The sequence below is a fragment of the Pleurodeles waltl genome, chromosome 2_1 (assembly GCF_031143425.1).
Source record: "Pleurodeles waltl isolate 20211129_DDA chromosome 2_1, aPleWal1.hap1.20221129, whole genome shotgun sequence".
Lineage (NCBI taxonomy): Eukaryota > Metazoa > Chordata > Amphibia > Caudata > Salamandridae > Pleurodeles > Pleurodeles waltl.
Window position 1 is genome coordinate 382,029,384 of NC_090438.1, and position 25,962 is coordinate 382,055,345.

The 25,962-nt window shown below is 42.0% G+C and overlaps 1 protein-coding gene across 1 annotated transcript in view; it reads right to left on the bottom strand.

Annotated features, from left to right (window-relative positions):
* SASH3 (SAM and SH3 domain containing 3) overlaps positions 1–25,962 on the bottom strand; it is a 215,233-nt gene that overhangs the window by 108,221 nt on the left and 81,050 nt on the right. The window contains exons 2-3 of the mRNA XM_069212942.1: positions 23,426–23,521; positions 4,771–4,920 (exon numbers count right to left, since the gene is read on the bottom strand). Of these exons, the coding sequence (XP_069069043.1) occupies positions 4,771–4,920; positions 23,426–23,521 (246 nt within the window). The remainder of the gene's footprint in view (positions 1–4,770; positions 4,921–23,425; positions 23,522–25,962) is intronic.

The following is a 25,962-nucleotide window of genomic DNA, read 5'->3' on the forward strand; positions in this document are numbered from 1 at the left end:
CTGCATGTGTCCCATTCTGCACCCCTGTGTGTACCCTCATTCACCACCTTTAGAGAGCTACCGGAGACTAGAAGAGTATCTGCCACCCTCCAATCCACTGCCAATTACGATGATGACATTAATATTTGTTAAAAGACTCTGGAACAAATACACAAACAAGAACGCACCACGGTCTGCAGTAACTTGGGTATCTCCTGACCCTGCTACTATTGTCCCTCCTGAGCCCTGCTCAGCCCTTTGGACACTTTGCTGCCCCCATACCTCGTGGTTCTTCCCCTTGGACTCTGAGCCCCTAACCCCCTGTCCAGGCCCCCTAACGCTGTTCTGCCCCTGTACTCCTTTGGATCCAGTAATGACCCTCCTGCTTTGGATCCTGCACTGCCTACCTCCTTGGACCACACACTGCTTTCATTTAATGTGCTGGTTCCCTGTGGTCATGCACTGATATCTCATAGCCCTGGTCTCCGTGCACCCCCCTTCTTCACAGTCCATCTGCTGCTCCTCACCAGACACTGCCCTTTGGCTTCCAGAACCTTCACTGCAGCTCCAGTGCCCTAGGCTGTTCCTCTAGGTCTGCCTGCTCCTCAACCAGTCCAGTGCTTCTCATTTTAATGCTTCTTGACCCTTGACGCAGCACTGGTCCCCACCCTCTTAACTCTTATATTGCTCAATAAATCCTGGATCCTGTGCTGCACCTTAACACTCTGCAGTGCTTTACTGGTGTGTACTGCTCCATTCATTGGTTCGTCCACTGCACACTTGAGTATGCGCTGCTCGGCATCCTTGCTCCCCTTGATTCTGCACTGCACTGTACCACTTGCATCTTGCACTCCTCGTGCACATTCCCAATAATTCCTGTCAGTGGGTGATGGCTGGAAGCCTGCACCTTTGTGCCCCTATATACCTGTTCTGTAGGTGAGGGAAGACTGCACTAGTCATGTCTATATAATACTTGTTCTGGTTTCCAGGAAAGCTGGACGGCTTGAGCTCTTGGGGCACATGTTCTTTGTGTCACATTGAGGTAGTGAACTCAGTTGCTTATCTATCTGTGCACTTCCTCATGCATTCATTGATCCATATATGCAGTCATTCACCAGTTCATTCACCCACACACTGACTTGCTTATATATCAACCATTGACTCATTTTTGCTTTCAACAGCTCACCCAACAAACTTAACCAGCCAACTAAAGTCGACAATTAAGTGTTTTTAGTTTCAAAGATGCCAGACCAGTGTTTGTCAATGTTTTCGTCCACTATCATCTCTCCCATTTATTACACAATCTCTGTACCGTGATATTACTCTAGCCCTACCTCTTTAAAAATCTTAAATTCTGATGGTGCCCGCTCCTAAATTATCATCTCTCCCAATAACTTAACTGCCCCTTGCAACTTCTATCTGCTCTCGTCTATCTAATGACATCTTGACAGTCCATTCTGTCCTGAGAGGCCATTCCTTCTTCAGAAATTTCGACAGCCCATTCCGTTTTGACAGCCTGCTCTTTCTGCTATTCCCCTCATGTTTACATTTTTGTCCAATATACTTCTTCCTTTTTCTATTTGTGTTGAGGTCAAATCCTTTTACGACTTGTTGTCCACTTAGATAGCTTCTTACCGTCCCTCTTTTCGCTCAATGCCTCTGCCTTCTCTTCTCTCTCGCCCAATCTAACTAATGTAATAACTATACATATAATAATAATGCAGTAAATTAAAAATGAATACAAAACAGAAGAGACACCAAGAAGCAGTGTAAGACTGGCTTCTTGCGCAGGAAATAATATGCAACTTTATAAACTGTTGGCGAATGATTAAATAATTATTGAACTGTGTGAGAAAAAAGATCAACAAAGAAATTAAGTTAAGCTCTGGAGAAATGGTGTGCCTCAAAACCATTATAGGACTATGCTCTAATTTTCCAGCCTCACCTAATGTAGCTTCAATAGGTTCAAATAGAAGACTGATTTTTCTTCCTTTGAAAAAGTTATTATGCAGTTGATTAATAATATTGAGAGGTGTATTTCAATTGATTGAATCCTGTCAGAATGAAAGGAGTAAACAAGAGTTCAAATTAGGAAAGACTGCTTGAAATATGTTCCTTATTATAGCAAGGTGACAGCATTATGGTATGACTGGACAGTCTTACAGTGTAATACTAGCACGTTGCCCAGAAGTGGACCTCAGGTTCACACCAGTAAACCTTGGCTCACTCCTGGTGGAGTGGCAAAGAGCAGTCAGGCTACTTACAGGAAAATGTATAAAGCATTTCACAACAACCACAAGGATGATAAGTGAATGACATGACTCAAAAGAAATCTGACACAATTTTTAAATATGGAGCAGATTTTTATCTTAATTTAGACACCAAAATGAACTTTTTATCTTACATGTAACCGGAGTTGTGAATTTTTAAGGCGTTGAAAAATGGAGTACTTTTAACGGTCAAACAACTCCCATCGAGTTCAATGGGGAAAATCTTAGGCCCATATTTATACTTTTTTAGCACTGCTTTTGCGTAATTTCTTGACGTGAAAGCGGCGCAAACTTACAAAATACAATTATATTTTGTACGTTTGCACCGCTTTTGCGTCACAAAATGATGCAAAAGCGGCACTATAAAAGTATAAATATGGGCCTTAGTGTGCAATCGGTCACTTGTAGGGTGAGCTCCGGGGAACCCACTTGGAGTAAAGGTCTTCCGGGTCCCTAGACCATGCTTCAGCAGTCAGTTCCTAGTTATCTTGCCGAGGGAGTACGGGTGCAGCGGTGCTGTCAAAATGCCACACAACAAAAGCTTACTTTAGGGTGGACTCACACTCTACCCTTGAAAAGTAGAGACCTTTGGGGTCCCAGGACCTGGATTCTACAGCTGGAACTTTGCCACCGCATCTACCGGGTGCAGAAGTGGCCTTGCAGTTGTCAATCACGGGGATTGGTCGTGCCAAAAATGCTTTGCTGCTCCTCTCAAAGGCGTCTCAAAGGCGTCTCCTTCAGGATACAGATTCTCAGGAGTGGGGCTGTTGCCAACATCGGTCATGATGCTGAGGAACTTCTCTGGAGTCGGTGATGTCCGAGAAGCTGTTGGTTACCACGGTGGCAACAGACAAGCCTTGTCAGCGGCAAAAGTAGTCCACGGTTACTTTGTAGGCTGGAGGTCGTCCGGACAGGGGGTAGCGGCCCAAAACTCGGAGAAAACTCGGAGAAAGCCTCACTAACACTCTCAGGATGCAGGTCACTGACTTTCTTTGGACTCAATTAAGAGGGGCCTGACAGATTCCACTTCTGGAGACACAGCATGATGATTTTTCTGCAGGTTACATGTTTCTGGTACCAACAGTCAGGGGAGTGTACTTTAGCTTATGGAATCCACTGGAGTCCCTCTTGCTGGGAGCAATGAGTTTTCACCACAGGAACTCGTCAGTCACACAGGTCTAGTATACGGTCTCCTCAGGACACTTAAGTGTCCTCTTTTTACACTGAGGTGAAGTCTGAAATCCTGTTGTCAGTGACGGCACCTTCTTTGTGCCTCTTCTTGATTTCAAAGTCAGAACTGAGGTTCTGGTGACATGGGAGCTCCTTAACTCCTGGTTTAGGGGGCGTTAAGGGTGTGGGAGTTAGTGGCCAATATGATACTGATCCCTGCAGCTAGCCTGTCCCTGAAATGATGACTTCCTGTGAGAGTAAGTCACTTTTCTACCCAGAATACACTATTTCTAAGTTTTTCCAGTATGGCAGAACCCTTTTTTGGCTGTACAGACCCCCCTAGCCCACCCTAAAGGCGTGGCTAGTCTTTGGGGGGGGGTGTATGCCTCCTTAATAGCTAATTGTCCTGCCTACCAGTGAAGTCTGGGTGGGAAGCGATTAGTCCTCGAGTGGGGGACTAGAGATTACACATCAAGGGAGGTTAAGCCTTTAAGGCTCACCGCCTTGATTACTGTAAACACTAGCCTTCCTGGGAGGGAGGATGTGTGACTTCCTTCCTGCCTAAGTCCTTTGTCTCCATCCTGGGGGAAGTGTTAGCACATGTAGCAGGAGGGCAGACTCTTGTCTTGGTGGCAAAAGGCTCAGGAGAGCCCGCAAAGGCAGGGGAAAGTTGGTATCTTGGTGGGCATCCAGTAAGGATGCCACCAGGGTACATGTTAATCTTGGGCGCGAGAATCATGCTCAGGGTTAAAAAGCACAGTGTTTGATACCAAACATGGGGGGAATCAGCCAGGCCATCATGGAACTGGACACCAAGGACTGCCCAGGAGCCAGCCCATGTCATCTTACGCACTTCCAGTCACTTGCGGTAGCATTAAGTTTAAAATGCTGCCACAAGACCATATATGCTGGTGCATATATGTCCACACTCATAACACAGTGCACCCTGCCTCCTTGGCTATAGGAGACCTGCCTTAGGGGTGACTGACCTGTGCTATGGCAGTGAATGGGCTAATTTGAGCAGGCAAGCTGCTTCTGTAGGCTGACATGGCAGCTCCGCAAATTTACTTTTACTCGGTTCGGACAGGGTGGCACAATCCGTGATGCAGCCCTGTTGACCCCTTAACCATCCCTGCCCTTGGTACCACTGTTACCATTTAGTAGGGCCTTACAGGGGTGGTAAAGTCCTTGTCAATTGGATTGGTAATCATCACAATACAATTTAAGGGAAAAAGCACTGGTACTGTGGCCTGGTTAGCAAGCCTCAGTACACTTACAGGTCAAAAGCAACAGCATCAAGCATCAAAAAGTTGAAGGTGACCATCCAAAAAGGAGACTTTACAACACTTACCATTTCATCAGATATGGCCTTTGCTGCCATCTTTCCCATCTTTCTGTTCATCGTGCGAGAAATGACTGCCCTCCATTTTTTACCAATTTTGCCCCCACTGCCTTTGCCAGAGTCTTCAGGGGCAAGACATCCAGCTTCATCCTCAGGAATCTGTGAGGAAACAAAATACAAATTATTCGAACTGCCATAATGCTACAAGCACCAGAGGCCTGATCACAAAAACATGTTCATGTCATTGGCACGCACAACAAGTTCACGTTAGTCCACACTCGCATGTACACAAAACTACAATTGCTAAGCCATGGGCACGCGGACACCAAAGGGGTGGCAAATGAGGATGGTACAGGAACCTATACACACTAGGTGAATGTTAGACCTGCAATCAATACTACAAATGGTGGCTCAAACTAATTCAGACATCCACCCCCATTCCAATTTTTAATCTATAAAATCACACATTCAATACTTTAGAAATACAGGTTTTAAGTTTAAGTGTACCCCCATACACATAAATGCACTGCTTTCCACAAAATTAGAACTTTTCAGTTTCTTTAGAACATTACACCTGAAATATTTGTTCCCTATACGTGAAACTGATTTTCAATCAGATATAATTGGTCTACATTATGCCTCTACACCAGAGGTCTGAAATCTGTGGGCGCGACCCCAGGGGGAGCGTGGAGTCATGGGAAGGGAGTTGCGCATTCCCCAGCCTTACTGTCAGCACAAAGAGGATTTATGAAAAACTGTTCTCCTACTTTTTGTGAAACAACCATCAGGGGATGGTTAATTCCAAAATTGTAAATGCTTCAGCTGAAGTGTCATTCAGGGAGTATCCCGTGCTGTGAAACCGAAGCAGGGCAGAAGATAAACAATTTCTTGCCAGGGTGCCTGCTGCCTGAAAGAAATGCAAATGTGCGCTAAGAGTTCATCTGCAAAAGGAAAAGGCAATCTGCAAATGTAAAGGATGCTTAGGATTCAGTACTGACTTTAATTGATCAAATCTTTGTGATAACAAAGATTTATTCGTTTTGAGTGGTATTGTAGTTATCAACTGAGCTATGATGTGAGTTCTTTTAATTCTAACAGTATTTATATAGCACTTACTACCACGAGTAGGTGTTGAAGGGGCAGGTATGTCAACAAAATTGTATTACACAGTCTGGGTACAGCTAAAATCTATATTTTGGAGGCACCATTTTATCGTAAATATGCCTGTTGTGGATAAGCCAAAGTTACCATGTGTCAAGAACAGAACACCTGCACATTAGCACTAGACAGCAGTGGTAAAGTGCCCAGAGTACTAAAGCCAACAAAAACAAATTCATCAAAAAGTGGAGGGAAAAGGCAAAAAGGTCTGGGGATAATCCTGCAGAAAGGGCCAGGTCCAACACACTTGCAAAGAAGGACTCTGGGTCACTACACTCCATTGAACTGTTCATCTGTCATTCACATTTTGCTATCCAATACAGCATGCAGCATTTAGCAATGGTTCAGCACACTTCAGCGAACGCATCTCCTCCACTATGAGTTACGTCATTGTCCTGATTTCATGTGACATCTACTTAAAATGAACTGTACTTCAGTGTTAGGAATGGTGGGCTAATACTTTATTATGCTCATGCTTTTTTTCCATTCTTTATCCTTTTTTATAGTTTTAGTCATCCTTGGGTGTTTAAACTATGTCTTCAGATTACAACAATGAAACAGGAGTAGTAGTTTATTGCTCTAATAGGAATCATATTGTCCTGTGGCGTTCATTAAAACCAACAAAGTTTCTATGCATGTTCACAAAGCACCTGCCTGATAGGAAGTATGTATAATGTTCTACGAAAATTACATGCAATGTTTTTAAATTACTAGTTTTGTATATTGCAAGCTTATGGAAGTTATGTTTGCCAAGGTCAGACTTACTGGCTTTGCTAATGATTGTTTTCCTTTGGACTTTTGAAATACCTGCATCTAAGTTGCTTGTCATTTTTAACCCCTGCTCAGATCAGTTCACATGACACACACATTTTAATCAATTGGCCTTTCTGTGCTTTGCTTCAATAGTATCAACATTCTTTTACGCTAGTGCAGCAAAGCACCACCATAGCATCAAAAAGTTTGAAAATATTATACAATATTGTAAATACGGTGCAACTATGGTGTCGATTGGTAGGACGACGCAAGAAAAGTGGTGCATCTTGTAAATATGCCCCCTAAATAGTTAAAGGTTTCAAATGTCAGCATACAAATCTTAAAGTGAGTTCTCTAAACATTTGAATCTAAACAAAGTTCATGCAGATGCGAAGGATGCCAGCAATAGGTAATTTCCTGTAAATGTCACAAGCTGCAGCTGTTTAAACCAACCACAGCTATGGTTTAACAAACACTGACAAAGGCAAAAGATCTTGCTTTTTAGTTTTTCCAGTGCAGTCCTATTTTATTTCCCAATGCTTTTGCCATTTATCATTGGCAAAAAGAAAAAAAATGCTTTTTCCAAATGCTGTTCACCACCAGCAAAAAACTGAAAAAAGTGCAAAAGTGTGTATATTGCATGCTTCATGCTATGGCAGCCATTTTTCTTTTGGGTTAATTTAATATTTCCAGGAAAACACCTGCCCACCATGGAGCAGTAAATGAAAAACAAATTAAAAAGTTTGTCAAATCACATTTATATTTAGAAAGGAGTAGCCTGGCAATAAATTGCAAATGTCGGGAAAATCAAAGTAACTAAATAAATAAAACAAATCTAACTGAACAAGATGGGGAGGACAGTGCAACATTGTAGTGTGTGGAGAGGAGGTTTGGAGTGACATAAGCACTGATGAACCACAGGGACAGCATTGGAGGAACTGGACAGGGAGATACAAAAAAATAAAATGGACAATGGGGAGGAGGAAGGAATAGATGAGCTGCTGGGTGACAGGAGAGGAACACAGAAGCATAGGAGGGGATTCGAGTTGGAAAGCAGCACAAGAACGAGAGGCCCATGAAAATGTGGCAAGTCATTTAATTAAAAGAATGATAAAGAAGGGAATGAGATAAGCACAAAAAGAGGACACAAAGGAATAACACATGAAGCAAGCAAATGAGATTGACTTGAAGGTCAACCAAAATGAAGCAGTGGGCTGGCCCAAAGCCCACTGTAAGTACTGGTATTGTTCACAATAGGTCTTCAGCAGCAGTAAGCCAAAAACTGTCTGTTGTCAAGACCTAAAAAGTACCATTACAAAGACTCAAAGAAAATATAGGGGCATATTTATAAGCTATTGTGCCCCAACGAGGCCAAAATTCTAGCGCCATATTTACAAAGTGGCGCAATGCATGCATTGTGCCACTTTGTAACCCTTTGACCTACATTATGCCTGCGCCAGGCATAATGTATGCAAAGGGGGGCGTTCCCCCACTGGGGAGGGGTGAAAAAACAGCACAAGGAAATCTAAGAGATTTCCTTGCGTCATTTTGTACAGCACTTTTAACGCCTGCTTGGAGCAGGCGTTAAAGATGGGGATTCCATTATTTATAATGGGCCCCTATGTACTCTGCAGGAGTAGTGCCAACATTTTGGCACTACTCCTGCAGAGTACATCAATAACATCATGAAAAATGACGCTATTGACCCCTCCCCTGCGCCATGGTGCGCGCATTTTAAATATGGCGCGCACATGGTGGTGGTGGGGGGGGATTACTAAGGGGCGCAGGGAAAGCGCAGTGCCACTTTTTATAAATCTGCCCCATAGTGTGAAAAATGGTCACATACCAGGTGCCATCGACTAACTACAGATCATAACACAGCAAGATGCATCAAGGAACATTTGGTTAACAGTATAGTGACTGACAGAATAAGCTCATATCAAGCTGGAAATCCCATTTGTGAACTCGAGGCACTGTTGATACAACAAACACTATAGTTCCTACATGGTGGGAGAATCACCTCACTCGGCTAATCAATGTGGGTGCCACTTCATGCAGAATTAAGGGCCTGATTTGAAGTTTGTCTGACAAGCTAATGCATCACCGACATGACAGATATCCTATCCCCATAGTATGATTCCTATAGGATATAATGGGATCGTAATACAGCAGACAGGATATCGAATTAAACCCATTTGCCAAACTCTAAATCGGGGCCCAAGTATAATTTTATCTATTTTTTCAACCGCAACACTGTGCTGCCCTGAAGGAAAATTATTATTCAGTCCCTTATTGTAAATGGTCTGTTCCATTTGGATCCCTGCTCAAACCCCCAGCTGCATAGGAATCAGATTTCTGAGTTTTACCACAACCCTGCTATTATCCACGGTTTCTAATACACCAAAATCTACATGTGATTCTTTATTTGCATAAGGAAAAACTCAGAAATTTGTATTTTCGGCTCTCCATAAAAAAAATGTGCTACGTGGTATCATTGCAAGAAATAGCTTACCTACATCTTGCTTAAAACGAGAGCCTAGGACTGATGATCAAGTAGCAGTGTGGATCAAGAATACAAACGAAGTACCCTACGGAATGTACAAGGGGACTGTCCAACACTTCATTTTATGTGACAAAATGGCTTCCTCTGCCCCCTGCTACTTTACAACCATGCTGTACTACTTTCAGAGACCTCACAATTCTCTGGTGCCGAAGGGCAACTCGGGATCCATTGCATACATTAAAGAAGTACATGTTACACACAACAATTACAGTGAAAGAAAACACCAAGCAAAGCAAAGGGTTGAAAAAGTACAACTTGGAAACAAAATAAGACGTGGAAAAGAAAAACTAAAAAAAGGCTCTCTGTAACAAGTAACTAACTATTCAAAGGCTCAAAGAAAAAAGATAAACAAGCCCTGACAAAATACAATACGTGTCTTTTTTGCCTAGTGAATGCACTCAAGCACACAAAATACAGACACCCACTAAAGGCCCGGTATTGCATGCACACCTATATCCCCTTTCAGAATGCTGAGATAGAGGGTGAAACAGTTACTTAGGCGTATGCAGATAAAAGTGTTTGGAAAACAGACTGAAAGGCACATTTCTGCGTGAGAAGTATTGACGGAAGAGTGAGCTATATTTTATTCCCTGCAACCATCACCGCAGGAGTATTTAAACAACCAGCCATATTGCAGAATGTGTGGTTTCAGCTCGCAGCTGCTGCAATTTAGAAAAAAAATCAGCTGACAGGAAATACTTGACACGCATTGTAGAGGAATATTTGTAAAAGACAAAAGCACATTCTGTTCTACGTTCTCTCAACCAGACCATCCTTTATATCACTGCGCCACAATGCTACAGGTAGTGGAAGTGACTTCACACATCACATGACAATAAGTGACAGCACGAGGTTGGCTCCTGCTCCACCCTTTGCCCGTCAACAGCCTCCTACTTACAGTTGAGGGTTCAGGGGAAGGCCAAGCAGTGGAAACTAGAGAAAGTACAGGCGACTTCTGTTCCTGCCGCTGCCTTTATAACCCCTAAGAACAGGAAGAGCAGTGCAAGGGGTGCCAAAGGGCAAGCCAGGGGTACGGGCTGCTAACCCAGAGTACCCCTAATTGACAATTATGCAGGCTTTAGCAGTGACCATGCAGAACCTGACTAGTACATAGTACATGGCTGTGCTTAATGTGTAAATAAAAATGTGCTGGTGCCAAAAGTCCTCCTCTTAAACACACGGCTGCTGCAATTAAATATTTGTGCAATCACGGAATACTGAGGCAGCGTAATACTGAAGCCATCTCGGGCCTCTTCAATCCATTTTTTAGCCACTCCTTGTCCCTACAGCTCACTCTTGCAACTTTCTGCTTTCTCCCGATGTGACGCTTTTTCGTTTTTCTCTTCCTCCGTCTTTCCCATATGTGTCTTTTGCTTGAGGTCGAAAAATAAGTACTAGCGCCCCTCAACGAAAATAACACGCACAAATTAAGCACTGGCACATAGCCACTCTTAGAATATTGACTTCTTTAGGGTCTCACACCAATGATGTAAAGAAATTCCAGCATGCATGACACAAGCATGCACACACCCCAACAGTTATTTTTATATCACTTTACAGAGCAGATACATAAAAAGTGTTTTTCTAATGGGCACAGTTAAAAATCCAAAGGTCAGGAATCACACGAATGTTTCAAATACCTGACAGTTGTAGAAGAGACTGGGAAAAAACAAAGCGCAGTGAAATGTGACCGTTTCTAGGCGGTGGCCCCCTTTGCTCCTAGTTTCCTCAGACTGGCTAAAAATATTTAGCCCAGAATAATGTTAATTTGGTTAGAAAATAATATATATGCTCTGAAGGCTGAGCTTCATAATCTGATCTATTAGTCTGCCTCTTCAATATCACTGATGTCCTTGCACTTCTGTACATTCACCAACATACCAGCGGTAGTGAAAGTTACATCATGCACCCATCTGTCTCCAATGGCATCACTGTGCACGCCCCTTGTCCAATCTCTCTCCAATTTACAATAACCAATTTTCTGATGATTGATTAGCTAGGGGCAAGCAGTGGAAACTACAGAAAGTGATCATAGTTCTTACAACCCTGTATATCATTTGTTGCTGCTTCTGCGCTGCCACCCTTGGGACAGGAGGTTGTAAGGGCCGTTCCAGGAGTGCCAAGTGCACCAAGGGCAGGACAAGGGGTACTGAAGAGTTAGCCTGAGGAATAGTTGTTACCTTTGGCAACACCTGATTGACAGCCATGATGGCAATTTGTATGGACTATACAAAACAGCAGTGATATGATAGTTCAGTGCAGTGTAGTGCAGTGAAGGATGCAGCAGTTGTTTTTCCATTAGGGTGGAGGGGTGTCACCCCCTGCTTCTAGTACAGCAAACCTGAAAAATACAATTAATGTATTACTATTTTATTTTTCATGCTGGTAGCTAAGCCAAGTCTGATGGCAGGGCAACTGCTGTTGACTGGCAGCATCAGGGAGGAGTGGTACTCACTTCAGTTTAAAGTGTGCATGTCACTTTGGCTGGCTGTTTTGCGGCAGTCATCCTGGCATGCATACTTTAAACCTCTTCAACCTGAGCTGTCTTAGACAACTAGTTGGACAGCAGGCACAGGCCCTCAGTGCCTAAGAGAACATCAAGCTAAACTTTCCTACCAATCCTGGTGTTTCTCTTGTGCTGCTTAACATTTTCAGCAGAATGAGAGCAGCGTCTGTGTTGGTAGGGGGAGTTGGTTGAGGCTCTGGGAGGATGTGCTGGAGTCACAGACTAACAAGAGTAGACAGAGGGGAACACTGAGACAGTGAATAAGTACATTTTTAACTTTTCTTTAAACTCTAAGGAATTTGAGGAGGATACTTTTACTCACTGACAGTCACTGTGAGAAACTCGCAATGCCTTCAGCCTCAACTGCAAAGCTCTCAATCGTGTCCAGTTATAAACACTGTTTAAAACTGACCGAGCTTTGGCATTCAGCCTAATGACTCTGCTGTTTATTTTGTCTGTGGGTCAAAATATTCGCCCAACCACTTGAATTTGTTAGCAACCACTTCTGAGGATGCCTGAGTTAGACATGTATTATCCCCATTCAGCTGTGAAGGAACAGGGAAAGCTGCATGCTCCTTAACTTGAATAAACTGGTTTTACAATAGTTCTGACACTACTCCAATTGGGCTACAGAGTTCTTTGGAGGGCCTATATATCAATAGTTTAAACAAGCAGTGGCAATTCAGATAGTTGTACCTTTAGGATGAAAATGCCTTTTGTGTCATTTATAAGTTTAGGCACTCAATAAGTCATCATACATGCACTCCGTCATTCATCTTTGCACTCATGAATATATATATTCATCTTGTAATTAATTCTTGTTGATAAAACTGCAATAAAACACATACGCTCAAGAAGAAATTAGAATAAAAAAGAAAACATGCTGCTTTTTATATATGGCGGTCATACTCTTGCAGTAACTGAACTAAATACAGCAGCGGGAGTCAGAACTGCAGAGGTATTGAACATAATCTATTGTTGTTTTAAAGTTCTAGCATGACTGCCAATTTAGAATCAACACGTTGGCCATCTTGCAATGGTAAAACAATGATACCCTACCGACAGCAGCATTCTATAGCTGCCATCTGGTTAAGTGGAAGTTGCCACATGGGATTCAGCACACTGTATGTGACCGGTTAGCATTGCCCAGAGAGCCGTAGTATCCCCTTAAGGAAAAATTAAAATTAAAAGAGAAGCAATGAAATGAAAGGTGAACTATAAAATGAGAAAACTGAAAACTAACGGACTGCCAGCCATCCCTGACAATGAAGTATTCATTTTCAGGTGCATGTTCACATATGATCAGAAATTATAATCATTCACAGGGCAAAAGAGCCAAGGACTCATGTGGGCGGAAACATTATCTCAGGCTGTACCTCTTATGGATAGAAGCAGAATACATATGACACTCAGACAGACCAATGGCAGAAGAAGGTTGGCCTAAAGACCCTATACCATAAATATATAACACTGTGGGCCCCAGAGACCCATCTCCTGGCCCTACCTTGTTAATGAAAGGGGAGGGGGCATAAGGCCCTGGGGATCCCATCCCCGGGGGCCCAATTTTATATAAGGGGAGGGGGCTAATCCCCCGAGCCTTGAAAGACCCTAAGGATCCCATTCTCCAAGGCTGGCTCACTTCTTGTGTCCCAGGGAGCCCACTCCCCAGAACACTGTCTCCCTGACCGCAAAAGCACAGGCAGGGAAAATGTGCCTGTTTCCACTTGGTGGGAGGTGCAACTATGCTCCCACCAGTTGGTAGCAGACAATTGTTTCTCTGCCCGCGCTTTTGCGGGCAAGGAAGCTCAAATTGCTCCGGCTGGTTGGAGTATGGAAATATACCTGCACCAACCGGGAGCGAACAATGTCAGCTCCTGCTGCACCCAGAATGAATGCATACGTGGAGCTAGCAGGGCCGCAGTGGCCCTGGGGTTCCCCCTGTGGCCCCCAAACATTGTGTCTTGTGGGTGCCCCAGATAGAAAAACCTTGAAATGGCAAAACCTTTGGTTTCATACAGTTCACACTCAAGATTAGTGGGCAAGGTAAAATCACGCCAAACACAGCTAATTTTCTCCTTCTGATGAAATATACATGTCTGTATGGAGATGTTTTGATTCAGATAGAAGAAGGGAAGGTGTGAAGAAGGGGCTAAAAAGACTGACTGGATTGCTGCCACTTCCTCTAACACAGATTTGAGGGGTACAGGGAGTATAGAAGTAGGAGTGTTGTTTTTTATGGGCGAGCGCAAAGCGCTCCGTCCCATGCTGTAATCTCTCTTTGGGCTTCCAACCACACCCATGTTACGTCAGTCACTTTCATTGGTTTGTGGGCTTGCCTTTTAAAATCCGCTTGCTTTCATTTGTAAAAAGCATGCATACGTCTTGCCTTTTCTGGTGTTTAGCCCACCTACACAGCACCGGTAAACTACTAAAAACATACAAGGCTCGAAATTTTCAGCATAGTTTCCGGACTACTTTATTTGTTTATTTTCCATGCAGCATGATCGTGCAGCATTTTACATAGCGTGATCGCACTACGTTTTCTTTTTCTTTTAATTTGTTTGGCAAGAAAAGTCCGGTTAGGAGTTTACAACGGTAATAGCTCTAACTCAAGTAAATGCGAAACCCGTTGCATTGAAAATGTTTTTTTTTTTTTACTTTTCATCAACTTTACATGCGCTTTGGCATGGAGGGACGGAAGCAACAATATATTTGAACATTTTCTGGTCAATGAAAACACAGCAATATGGACACTACATACCAGTGTAAAAAATATAACAACGAGATCTTGCAGTGATATGGAATTCACACTGGTGGGCAAAAGGAGGACTTGAAATAGGGACGACTGAGAAATGGCTGATGCTCAATAAATTTTAATAAAATGTGTAAAATTAGGTTATTGATAAATTAGAGTTAAATATTCTGAATTATTTTTTTATGAAAGATGGCTGTAGGACAATTCTGTTCACTTATTGCCGACATTATAACGGAATAATTAATATTAGATGTAAATGGTGGTGTATGTCTACATATTTATTGTTTATCTCGCCTGTCAGTGACCTTGACTGAAATGCAGAGATGACATAATTAAAATGTGAACTCCAAAACTGATTGTTAATAGGACCTTTGTTTTTTAATATTTGCAGTAAAACTCATTGAGGGTCTGATTACGAGCAGGCCCTGCCATATGCAATAATTATCACATATGAAGTAATAAAATCTGACACTGAGGTTTGGGAATTTCTCGGTTTAAATAATTGTCCCGTATTTTGAATTTCTGAAGGCATGATGACTTTGCTGCTAAATTGGTGTCTAACACAAGACCAGGTGAATGTTACATGTTGTATTCCTTTTGCAGGCCTGACACCAAGAAATCAACAAGCATTAGCAAAGCCAAAAGGTTTTGTCTCTGCAAACTTTTGTTTTTGTCAATGCTTGTCAGACATGTTACACAGCAGCGCTAGCACTATGATACGGACAACGCATAGACATGTTGCACAGGAGCGCTAGCTTCTGTACAACATGATGTAAAGTTTTTTTTAATAAGCTATGACGCGGACAGCATTGATTGCATCAAACTGCTTTTTTTTTTACTTTAAGACATGCTGCATGGCAGCTAGCACTGATATGTAACAAGTCTAAAAAACTGAGAAAACCAATAGATTTTGCAAAGGCAAAACCTATTAGCTTTGCCAACGCTTGTTGTTTTTAGCAGTTTTATGTAACACAAACTCCATCAGGGGTTTTGGAGCGCTTTACATGTGCACCACAAAAGGTCACATTCATTCACTGTTATAGGCATGAGAAGTGCCTTTCAAACGTGAGGTTTTAAGGCTAATAGACATGGTGTGAACAGATTGGACTTACTTTCGCTTCCTCTGGGGTTCATGTGAAAAAGCCAAGATGGTGTCTGGAGTGGATGAAGGAGGATGTGCAAGGAGCGACAAAGAGAAACAAGCTGGGTCTGTTAGAAGCGTCACCGGAGCTTGTAAACCCCATGCAATAGGATGGCAGAAGGCGCCATTTGTGAAAGTTTACATAACGATTGCTATGTACACTACTTTGTGGATTTTGTGAGTGATCACGAGCAAGCTCTGCATATTCAATGCCTTGTTGCTATTGCTGATAACAATTTTGAAAGCTTCAAATGAAAAACTTGTTAAGGGCAGCAGGAGTGCAAGGTCCCGGAACCCACCCATGTGTACACACCGAAGCACACATGCTCCCACTTGTAGTGTTCGTGCGCCCTTTACATGTACAAAATCATTATCCTATAGGCGGATGACGGTGTGGCCGATAGAAACTGTCGGGTTGGACTGAGTCAAGGCTGAGGTGAGGAGAGAGAGAGGGAGGTGGGGAGAGGGGATAGGGAGGAGGATGAGGCAAAGGAAGGAGAATAGTGAGGAAGAGGCCAGTGAGGTGGAGAGGAGGGCCAGTTTGAAAGCGGGAGAGTGAGGCAGAGAGAGAAGGTTGAACAGAGAGGGGAGGGCGAGGTGAAGGCAGAATGGGGATTTGGAAAGAGAGTAGTTCGCAGTGAGAGGAAGGAGAGGTGGGGAGAGGTGAGGTGAGGGTGAAGAGCAAAGACAGGAGAGTAAGGCGAGGGAAAGTCAAGGGTGAGGCAGCCAACATACTCGTGCCGGTTGTGAGAGAGCCTTGCAGCAGGTACCTAGAAACGGAAGCCTTTGGTGTGCAGGAAGCTGTTGAGGTGCTGGCTTCTCTTAACCCTTGCGTACTTGGTGCCCCATGACAGGACTTGTTTACAGAAAGCGAGAGTCCAAACTTCTAAGGGGACGAAGTGAGCGTGTCACACTAGTACCTGAGATCAATGATCTTCGTGGAAGATGTACTTATAAAAGATACAAGCCCTTTGAGGCTTGTTAAGGCCAAACAGCGCAGCCATCTAGCTGGTCAGAATTCCTAAAAAAAAGTACCTGGCGAGTGAGTAGTTAATGGCAGGAAACTGGTCTGCAACCAATGTCAGTGGTCAGAAGGAGTACTTCGTCCAAGCGCCACGCAGTGGCAAAAGCAGAGCTGGAAGCGAAGGAAGTGAATGTGGACGAAGTGTGGCCAATGAGAAGCAAGCACATGAGAATGGAGTGGATGAATGGAAAGTTCAGGTAAGTAAGGGGCGGGTTCCAAGCCCCTTTTAGTTTTTTTATCACAATAGATTTCATAAGCCCAGCGCGCAAGCACGCATGTGCAGGTGAAACCTAGGATCCCCTTAGTCATCCTTATATATAGAATTGCAAATCCATATTATTTTAATTATTCATACCACAGACAAATTGAAATGTTTTCAGATATCTGAAGTAGCTGATATAGCATGCATTTTTGATTTGTCATACTATGCTTAGAGATTGCTTTGCAGTGAAAAATGATGTTCAATGTAAGTTGGTAGTGCGCTCTTGGAATTTCCCATGTTTTTCAAATCTTGCTAAAGCAAGCAAGGCCTCCCTAAATTACCTAGTTTGGTACACCCAGTGAAGACTGTGAGGAGGCAATGTTCTGAACAAAGACATGAACAGTATTTGTGTATGCACACCTGGCCCTCTGATGTTAAAAGAGCATGAAACAGCATGATTATGCATACATCACCATTGTTTTGAAAAACATTAATTCCCTGAAATTAACACTCCAACCTAAGATTTTAACTGGGGTGTTAAGTTTTTATCTTGTTCCTGCTATTGCATAGATGCCCGTTGTGCAGACACTGAAGTACAAGAGTTTGAAAAGAACAAGCTAAGGGTCTTATTTACATGCCTCTGTGCGCACTCTGAATATCACTTTTAATGACAGTCCTGTGGGGCACAGTGCAGAGCCATATCTGCAAGGCTTTTCATGGCCTTGTAGATATGGAGTGAGGCAACGCTCACACTGCGATAGGGAGGCGGATGTTCCCACATAACACCCATGGCATTTGACACATTGCCAGATTTATCACATGCTGTAAACCTGGGAATGCATCAAAAGCCTACGTCTTCCCAGGGGAACTGTAAGAATGGCACAAAGATGAGAAATAACATTATTTCTCCTGATTCTTTTCTCTTTCTATGTGTGCTGCATTCTGCAGGACACATAGTAAGAGGAAAAGACCTCCATTGATTGTTTTTGTGCAGGAAGGTGTTCCTTGCTGCACAAAAACAATCATTCCTGAAAACGCAGATACTCTTCCACCACGGTGCAAGGGCATTTGCACATGGCAGCCAATTGTGCACCAGCGCTGTGGAAGAGGACAGGAATGCACTGTATCTTATAGATTTGGTGCATTCCTATCCTTTTCTTTTGATGCAGGGCAGCGCAGCAAGGAGTGTGCTGCCTTGTGCCAAAATGTTGTAACTAAAGCCCTAAGTTTTCTTTCCAAGCCAAATATCACAAGTGTTCACACAACACTCTTCCCAGTTCATTTTTACTAAGCATTTTGATTTTTAACAAGATATAGGGACAGTGGAGCAGCCCTAAAATGTGTCTTTATTAATAGGAAAGTATGCCAATGCCAGGAGCAGTTCATTGCATGTGGCTTTGATGGACCTCTCCTGTGCTTTAGATATGGTAAATCGAGGGAAGTTATAGGCCATGATAGAAAATACGGGGGTTGAAGTAGAATTGGTAGATCTACTTAGGTATTTATTTACATTGGGATTCAACAGTTAAAATACGCTCTGGTCCAGACGGAGAATGCTCCCCTTTTATAATTTCAAATCATGGTGTATGACAAAGCTTTACTCTAGCACCTTTTCTGTTCTTATTTTATATAAATGGCCTGGATAGTTATCTTGCAAATAGGTGGAAAGATCTGACTGAAGCTAGGAAACTTCCGGTCTCCATTCTCTTATGCACTGATGATGCACTTCTCCTTGCCAGAACTGTAAGTAACATTATCATTTTGCTAGATACATTTACTGATTTTATGAATGATCTTGATATAAAAGTCAACCTTACTAAATATTTTATTATAATCACTGGTCCAAAATACACTGGTGTAGGGGGGGTTACTCTGTCACAAACACAACGGATATCCCGTCCACCGTATTATGATCCCATTATATCCTGTGGGGATTGTAATACAGCAGGCAGGATATCCATCACATTTGTGAAGGAGTATTCCATTTGTCAATTTCTAAATCAGGACGTAAATCTAAACTACATTCTATAGGACATGCTTTAGTTGTGAAAGTCAGAACATTTAACAATGTAGGCATCATGTTTTATCCAAATTTGAAATAGGGCTACTTGGTGAATCAATTAATGCAGACTTTTGCTAGAGTAATCAAGGTAATTTTCCAGTTTGCTTCTAAGTAAGGCCTTTAAACTATAAATTACAGTAATATTTTTCTGTGGGGATCTATGGGGCAGGAGTGTGGGGATATATCAAACATAAAATTCTGCAGAGGGCAGAAAATAGTTTTGTATGTAGATTCCTTTCTGTTTCCAAGAGCGTTGCAACTTATATATGTCATATTGAATTAGAAATGAGCTACCTAGAGGATAATATAAGAATTACCCCTTAGCTACTTGTGCTCAAGATCTGGCATTCACCTGAGGCAGCTTTCCCGAAACTTTAAGTTAAGGATTATATCACCCTAGATAATATGAGTAAGATCCCATTGCTATCTTATCTGAATCAGATTTTCTCTGACTTGGATGTGCTTACATTTTTCCATAGTCCCGAGATCATTAATATAAATTCCAGAGAGCATATTAGAAATCAGTTTTTTAATTATAGTATAATGCACATGCAACCTATACAGCCGGTTGCCCATTATATCCCTTTGGCTACCACTTTAGGTGTAGAGCCACATCTGGTTTTGCTTTCTGACCCACTGTATAGATTTTTTGCTTAAGCGCAGCACAATTCCTCGCTGCCTTTGCCCCACAAGGAACCTGGTTTTTAAACCTACCGAACTGTCCTTGAGATGATATATCCACAGAGCTCTGTGCACTTCATGCTTTTTTGCGATTTTCTGCTTCCGATCGTGATGTACGAAAAACGTTAGAAGCCATAAGGCAGGCTTGATATTCTTACACTGGTTAGCGTCACAAGCAGCTTGCTATACAATTATTAATTTTATACGAGGCGCCTTAGCAATTAGAAAATATATGAATTTTAAATGAATCTGTAAATATCTAGAATATGCAGTTTTTATATGCTTGAGATGTGAAGGACGGACTTCCAGTTTTGCTTACAGTGCTCATGTAAGATATGCTGAAGTGATATATCATTTTGGTACTTCATTTTAAGTGATATGTACAATAATCATGTGTGCCCTGTTTTTATATTTTTTAGGTCGAGCGTTATCGTTTCGGCCTGCTGTATACTTTTAAGTATACTATAGAGTGAGTTCCAGCGTTTACATTGGTTAGTTGCAGTGTCCTTCAAAAATCCTTTCTTGCTAGTGGTCAGTTCTGCCTCTTTGTCCTGCCTTTTTTCACTTTGGGAGCAGCACAAAGTACTGTGTAATTACGCTATGTCCTGTTTATCTCTTCTGTAAGGGACTTTTTTTTGGCATTTGCCTGTTTCACCTCAACAGTATGGGTGCTTGTTCAGTTACTCCTCCCCACCAGCTCCCTCTGTAAACATAAACCAACAGCAGAGAGGGGCTTTTCCAGGGCCAGCTCACCCTTGCTCTCTTCCTTTTGTTATTTTCAGTCTGTGTGGCAATAAAAGTCCAGTCAGTAATTTACAACGCTATGAGCTCTAACTCGAGCAAACACAAGACTATTGCATTCCAAACGCTTGTTAGAGCTTCTCATTGCTCACAATGTTGCAAATTATTTTTATATTTAACTCTTTCAATGCACTTTACATAAGCAATCTGAAAACTTAGCAGAAACGGTGTTACCCAACTTCATGATTCGTATATACAAGTTCGTATTAATCCCCGGAGAAGTGCTGCCTTTCGTTTGCTATAACTAGGTAAAAGACAAAAAAAGCTTTAAATGTGCGCACGTTGCACCACTTAGTGGATGTTGCTAGAAAATAATCTGCTGTTAACTCCAAAACGTGCGTGTCATGTTCCCTGACATTTAAGCACATTAACTGGAAGGAAATGTTCTCTGCAATTCGATGTCTCTGTTAGAATTAGTTTGCAAAAATAAACCAATTTCAAAACATTTCTTTTTAAAGCAAAAGTATATCCAAGTGCGAACAATTTCAGTCTTTCTGAAAACTATTAGAAAGAAATACTATACAGGCCAAGAGATGAAACTATTTTCTGTGAAAATAGACATGGAGAAATGCTGAGTTTAGAATGTGTGGTCAATGAGTAGTCAGCCTGGGATGAAATTAAAGCCATCATTTTGAAGTGATATTGTTATGTATTCCCTTAGCCTTGTATTTTCAGGGCGAGCACTCAAGCGATTTGACCTGTTAAGTCTTGAGGGCTTTTAACCACGCCCACCGCACGTCCATCACTAACTCTTTCGTGGGCTTGCCTTTCAAAAATCATTTATAGATAAATCCTTTATGACTGACCCTCCTTGGGGGGGCTTTTGTTACCGTCTTGGACACGACCCTGTTACATAGATAACTGCACGTTTGCCGATACGTTTGACTACGAGCAAAATTATGTTTTTTTCTTTTGTTTCTCCTTCGCACTCCTGCTGATGGCGCCCTGATTCGGATGGCTTAGCTCAACTGTTACTTTTAATTTTCAATTTATGTGGCAAGAAAAGTCCAGTTACGAATTTACAACGCCAATAGCTCTAACTCGAGCAAACGCGAGACCCACTGCATTGCAAATGCTTGTTTATGATGGTTTTCAATTATTGGTATGTACTTTATGGCTTTTCATCGAATAAAGACATATTTACTGACTGACTGACTGATTCACCTACTTTTTTTCACTGCTATTTATTATGTTCTCTCAATGGTGCTTTGTCACTTAGACATTATTTAGACATGGGCTTCTTAGCCTGCATCCTGCTCATCATCCTTTCATAGAATCCTGGTTAGTTTATTTTAAGGATTTTGATTTTTCGCCACTACAATAAAAAAAAGAAATCCGCAATTCTTATAGTTAAATCTGATTTAACAGAATATCATTTCATAACTAAAGACTGCGTTGTTACAAAAAAACTAATAACTTGGTTACTTAGTCCTCTTACTAATTACGAAGTTGCATCCATATTTAAATGGCCTGGTTACAACTAGCCTGATGAGCTGCAACCCTGTGGAAACCCTTATTTCCCATGGATTGCAAATAAAAGTGGTGCAAAGTTTATTGCATTTAGAAATTTCCAGGTGCGATAAAGTGTGCATCTTCTGTTAAATTCCAGAAGGTCAAACTTACCAGACCTTTATTAGGGAAACAGTCGTAGTATTTACAGAGCCATGCAGATTTTGGAATGGTAAGCACCAAAGGTTGCATGTTAAGTTGCATGTTATTCCCTAAATACTCAGAATAGGTACTATATATTCCACCAGAGAAATTCTGAATCCCTGACTGTCGAATTGTTTATTGGGTGAGTAAAAAACCATCTCTTCCTCTGGTGCACGTGTAATCAGGCCCAAAGGCAGCTCAGCAATTGCTTTGTCAACCTGAAACTGCTAAAAGCTCAAGTTCTCTTTTGAGCTGACTTAGGTCCTCATTCTAACTCTTTCTCACCAATGTGGGAACACTGCTACTGTAATTCCATAACAAGAATTACCAATAACATGTGCTTCAGTATTTACAGGATGTGGAATTAACATCATTTTACTACTTTTACCCTGATCAATGGGCAACTGCTACAGAAATCAAAGTTTGGGCACCTATTTCTGCATCTAATTCAGTAATTTCACCTGGTGAGACAAGTCTGCAGAAAATCGTGAGTGTGCAGGATTCCTATCTATCTCAGAATCCTCAGTTCGAAGAGAAAGTTTCCCTACAATCAGGATCTCCAAAATGTTCATGCTGGCCTTACAGTGCCATGGTGTCCTCTAGTCCTACACATCCTGGAATCTCGATTCAAAAAGAAACTTTGCATACAAATCAGGAACTCCAAGAATTTCACACTGAAAGCCTCACTCTTCTACAAAGAGTTCCCAAGAGCTTAGCAATGTCATATCCTAGTTTCTTAAGTATTGGAAATTGATTTGGGTTCAGCTTGATGGAAGGAAAATTTAAGTAGAATCGCCTGCTTGCTGCACAGTCTTTCCTTAGGTAGCGAAAGGGCAAATAAGATCACATTATCTTTCACATGAGGCTGCTCCTTGGTAGCAGGTAATGTAACAACATGTACACAGGCCTCCCCCATCTACTGGATGGTGGGTGTTCCGTGTATGACCCACTCTTACCAGATAGACTACCTGGTTCTAGAACTCCTTGTTCCTGATACACAGTTGTGTATAACAATCTTTTCAACCCAGATATCTTTATATACACCCACCCCACAGAGCTCTGAAGCAAGCATTGCTGGATAGTAGCACTTTTCAAAAGGTTTCCTTCCAAAGATGTCACGAATAATAAAATAATTGTGCTGGGAATGTCAGGCACTTGATCAGCCTAAATGAGAATGAACGGGAGAAATATTTGCTAAGGCTTCAACATGCAACATCACCCAAATTCTATAACAGGTACTCGGACATCTGAGTTACCTTACGCAGCTTTGTCTGAGATCTTGACATATGGTTCACTCACTATAGAGATAAGCATAGTGTTATCAATATAATATGTAACTTTACTTAAGAGTAAATATAAACTTACGTCAGTTTCTAAGTTGAACTCTTTCTCTGTCACCACTGGGGAGGAGGGCTTTGATTTTGCAAAATCCTTAAAACTACTTGACCGCTGCACAGACAGCTGAAGATAAGCAAAGACAGAAATAAACAGTGAGTACATTATCTTACTTCATGACCCTGACACCATCAATGCAAGTTTAATAGAGGTTCTGTGTGTTATTTAGGAAATACTGATTTCTTAATATAGCCTTGGGGGTCTGCATACAAAGACTTTGACTCATACCGTAGTAGAATACCTTGCTCGTGAGGTGGCTGACTGGCAGACTGAGCATGAAGACATATGGCCAGATTACAAAGCTTTTTTGTGTTTGTATTACCACCAACTCAAAATTGGTAGTAAGCCATTCTCAAAAGGGAAGGGGCCCCCCGTGGGACACCTTCCCTTTTGAGAAAGAAAAAGTATATATTTATAAAGAGTAGGCCATGGTCCCCCAGACCACTGCCTACCACATAATAATGAAAATAAATCTTTTCATTTTTTAAAAAAATGCATGAAGTTTTACTTAAATGAAAACTGGCTGCATTAAAAAAATTCACTGCTTTATTTACTAGCAATCACAGAGATGGTCACCATCCCTGCAATTTTTGCAATTCCCAGTGGGTTGCAACTGGAGACTTACCTCATTAATAGTCATTAGGTAGGTCTATCTGCAACCCACTGTGAATTGCAGAAAGTGTAAAACACAATCTTGTACATTAGTACTTACATTATCAAATAGCGAATTGCAAAAATTTGTAATTTAGTGCCACATGTACAAAGCTCTTTTCTTGTCGCAAATGGCCCGATTTGCAGAATTGGGCCGTTTGCGATGAGAAAAAAGCATTTTGCGATGTACAGACTCTTTTTTGCGATTTGGAAATCTATTTACCGAATCGATAAAATGGATTGCGAGTCGCAATTAGGAAGGGGTGTTCCCTTCCTAACTGCGAGTCGCAGTGCGATGTAGGATTGTTTTGTGACCGTGAATGAGGTCACAAAACAATCTCAGTTAGCACCAATTTCAAATTCGAAAACGTGGGGGGACCCCTTCCCCTTTATGAATTGAAGCGAAAATACTTTTGCAGAGCAGGCAGTGGTTCCACGGACCACTGCCTTCTCTGAAAAAATGAAAAGAAAACTTTTCATTTATGTTTATAAAATGCATCCCGTTTTCCTTTAAAGAAACGTGCTGCATTTTTTTTTTTTAACTGCTTTATTCAAAAGCAGTCACAGACATGGTGGTCTGCTGTCTCCAGCAGGCCAACATCCCTGTGAGTACAGCCATTCCCAATGGGGTCGCAAATTGCGACCTACCTCATGAATGTTAATGAGGTAGGTCATTTGCGACCCCATTGGGAATCGGAAACATTGTAAAGTACACTGTTGTACATATGGTTTTGTGGCTCACAATTTGCGACTCGCAAATGAATCGCAAATTGCAAGTCGCAAAACTCTGGGTCGTACATCTGGCCCTTAGTAACCACAAACACTAATCTTCGTACATCTGGCTCATAGTTATTTCTTTAGAACACTTCACATCCAAACAGAAAATCATTATCAGATGGTGACCCACCAGACTAGGATGATAAGCCTTCACTTCAGATTTTAGGGTGAGATCAAAAGCTTTCTCCATCTGAGGACCATCACTTTCCTTGAAGCAGCACTGTTGTAGTTTGGACTCTTGCTCTGGGCAAGACTGCTGGTTCAAGGATGACAGTACTTATGTTTGTAGGCGGCTATGCCTATCCTACAACAAGTCACAACTGTAATCCCAACCCCTCTGGCTCACTGGCAGTACTTCACCAAAAACCCAAACAGTTAAAGGTGATTTGTGGCAGCCATTACGCATGGACTCAGAAGTATGACATCTCAGGGAGTGTCGTGGTTAAACGGAGATTACCCCTTTCTCACAGATATATCATGTCTCAACCCAACACAGACAATAACGAAGATGCAGTAATGTTTCAATAGTTTTTATTTAATAAAATATGTTAAATCTGATGGGCTGCAATGATTAGGATAATGAACAGTGCAAGAAATAGAATTGTGAAGACGAGAGTCATGATTATGAAGACCCCTACCATCTTGCGTTAGCATGGAAAGACAAGTGTATAATATGTCCTAGTACCCTATCGTGATAGGCCTAACCTTCTACCTAGAAGAGAGCTGGGTATGTTAAACCTAATCTGCTAATGCCATGTCCTTGGAAGGAGCCCCCAACCCTGGTTACCTTGAAATGAGGTCTCAAGCTCAGACTTCGGAAGAACACGAAGTCCGGGTCAGAATCAAGGCGACGTGCAGCATCGATAGCAGCGATGGTATCTGGTCGGAATCCCTCTGATTATCTGTCTAAAGTGTGATGTATTTATACAGATCTTCTTGGACCCCTGACGTAGGTTGTTCCAAAACAATAGATAACACCACATGCTTGGGACGGTAATTTCTAATGTGAGCACCTACAGTTTGTTTGTCTTTGTCGCAGGAGTTGACGCCTTAGCGTTATGACACTGATAACATAACTC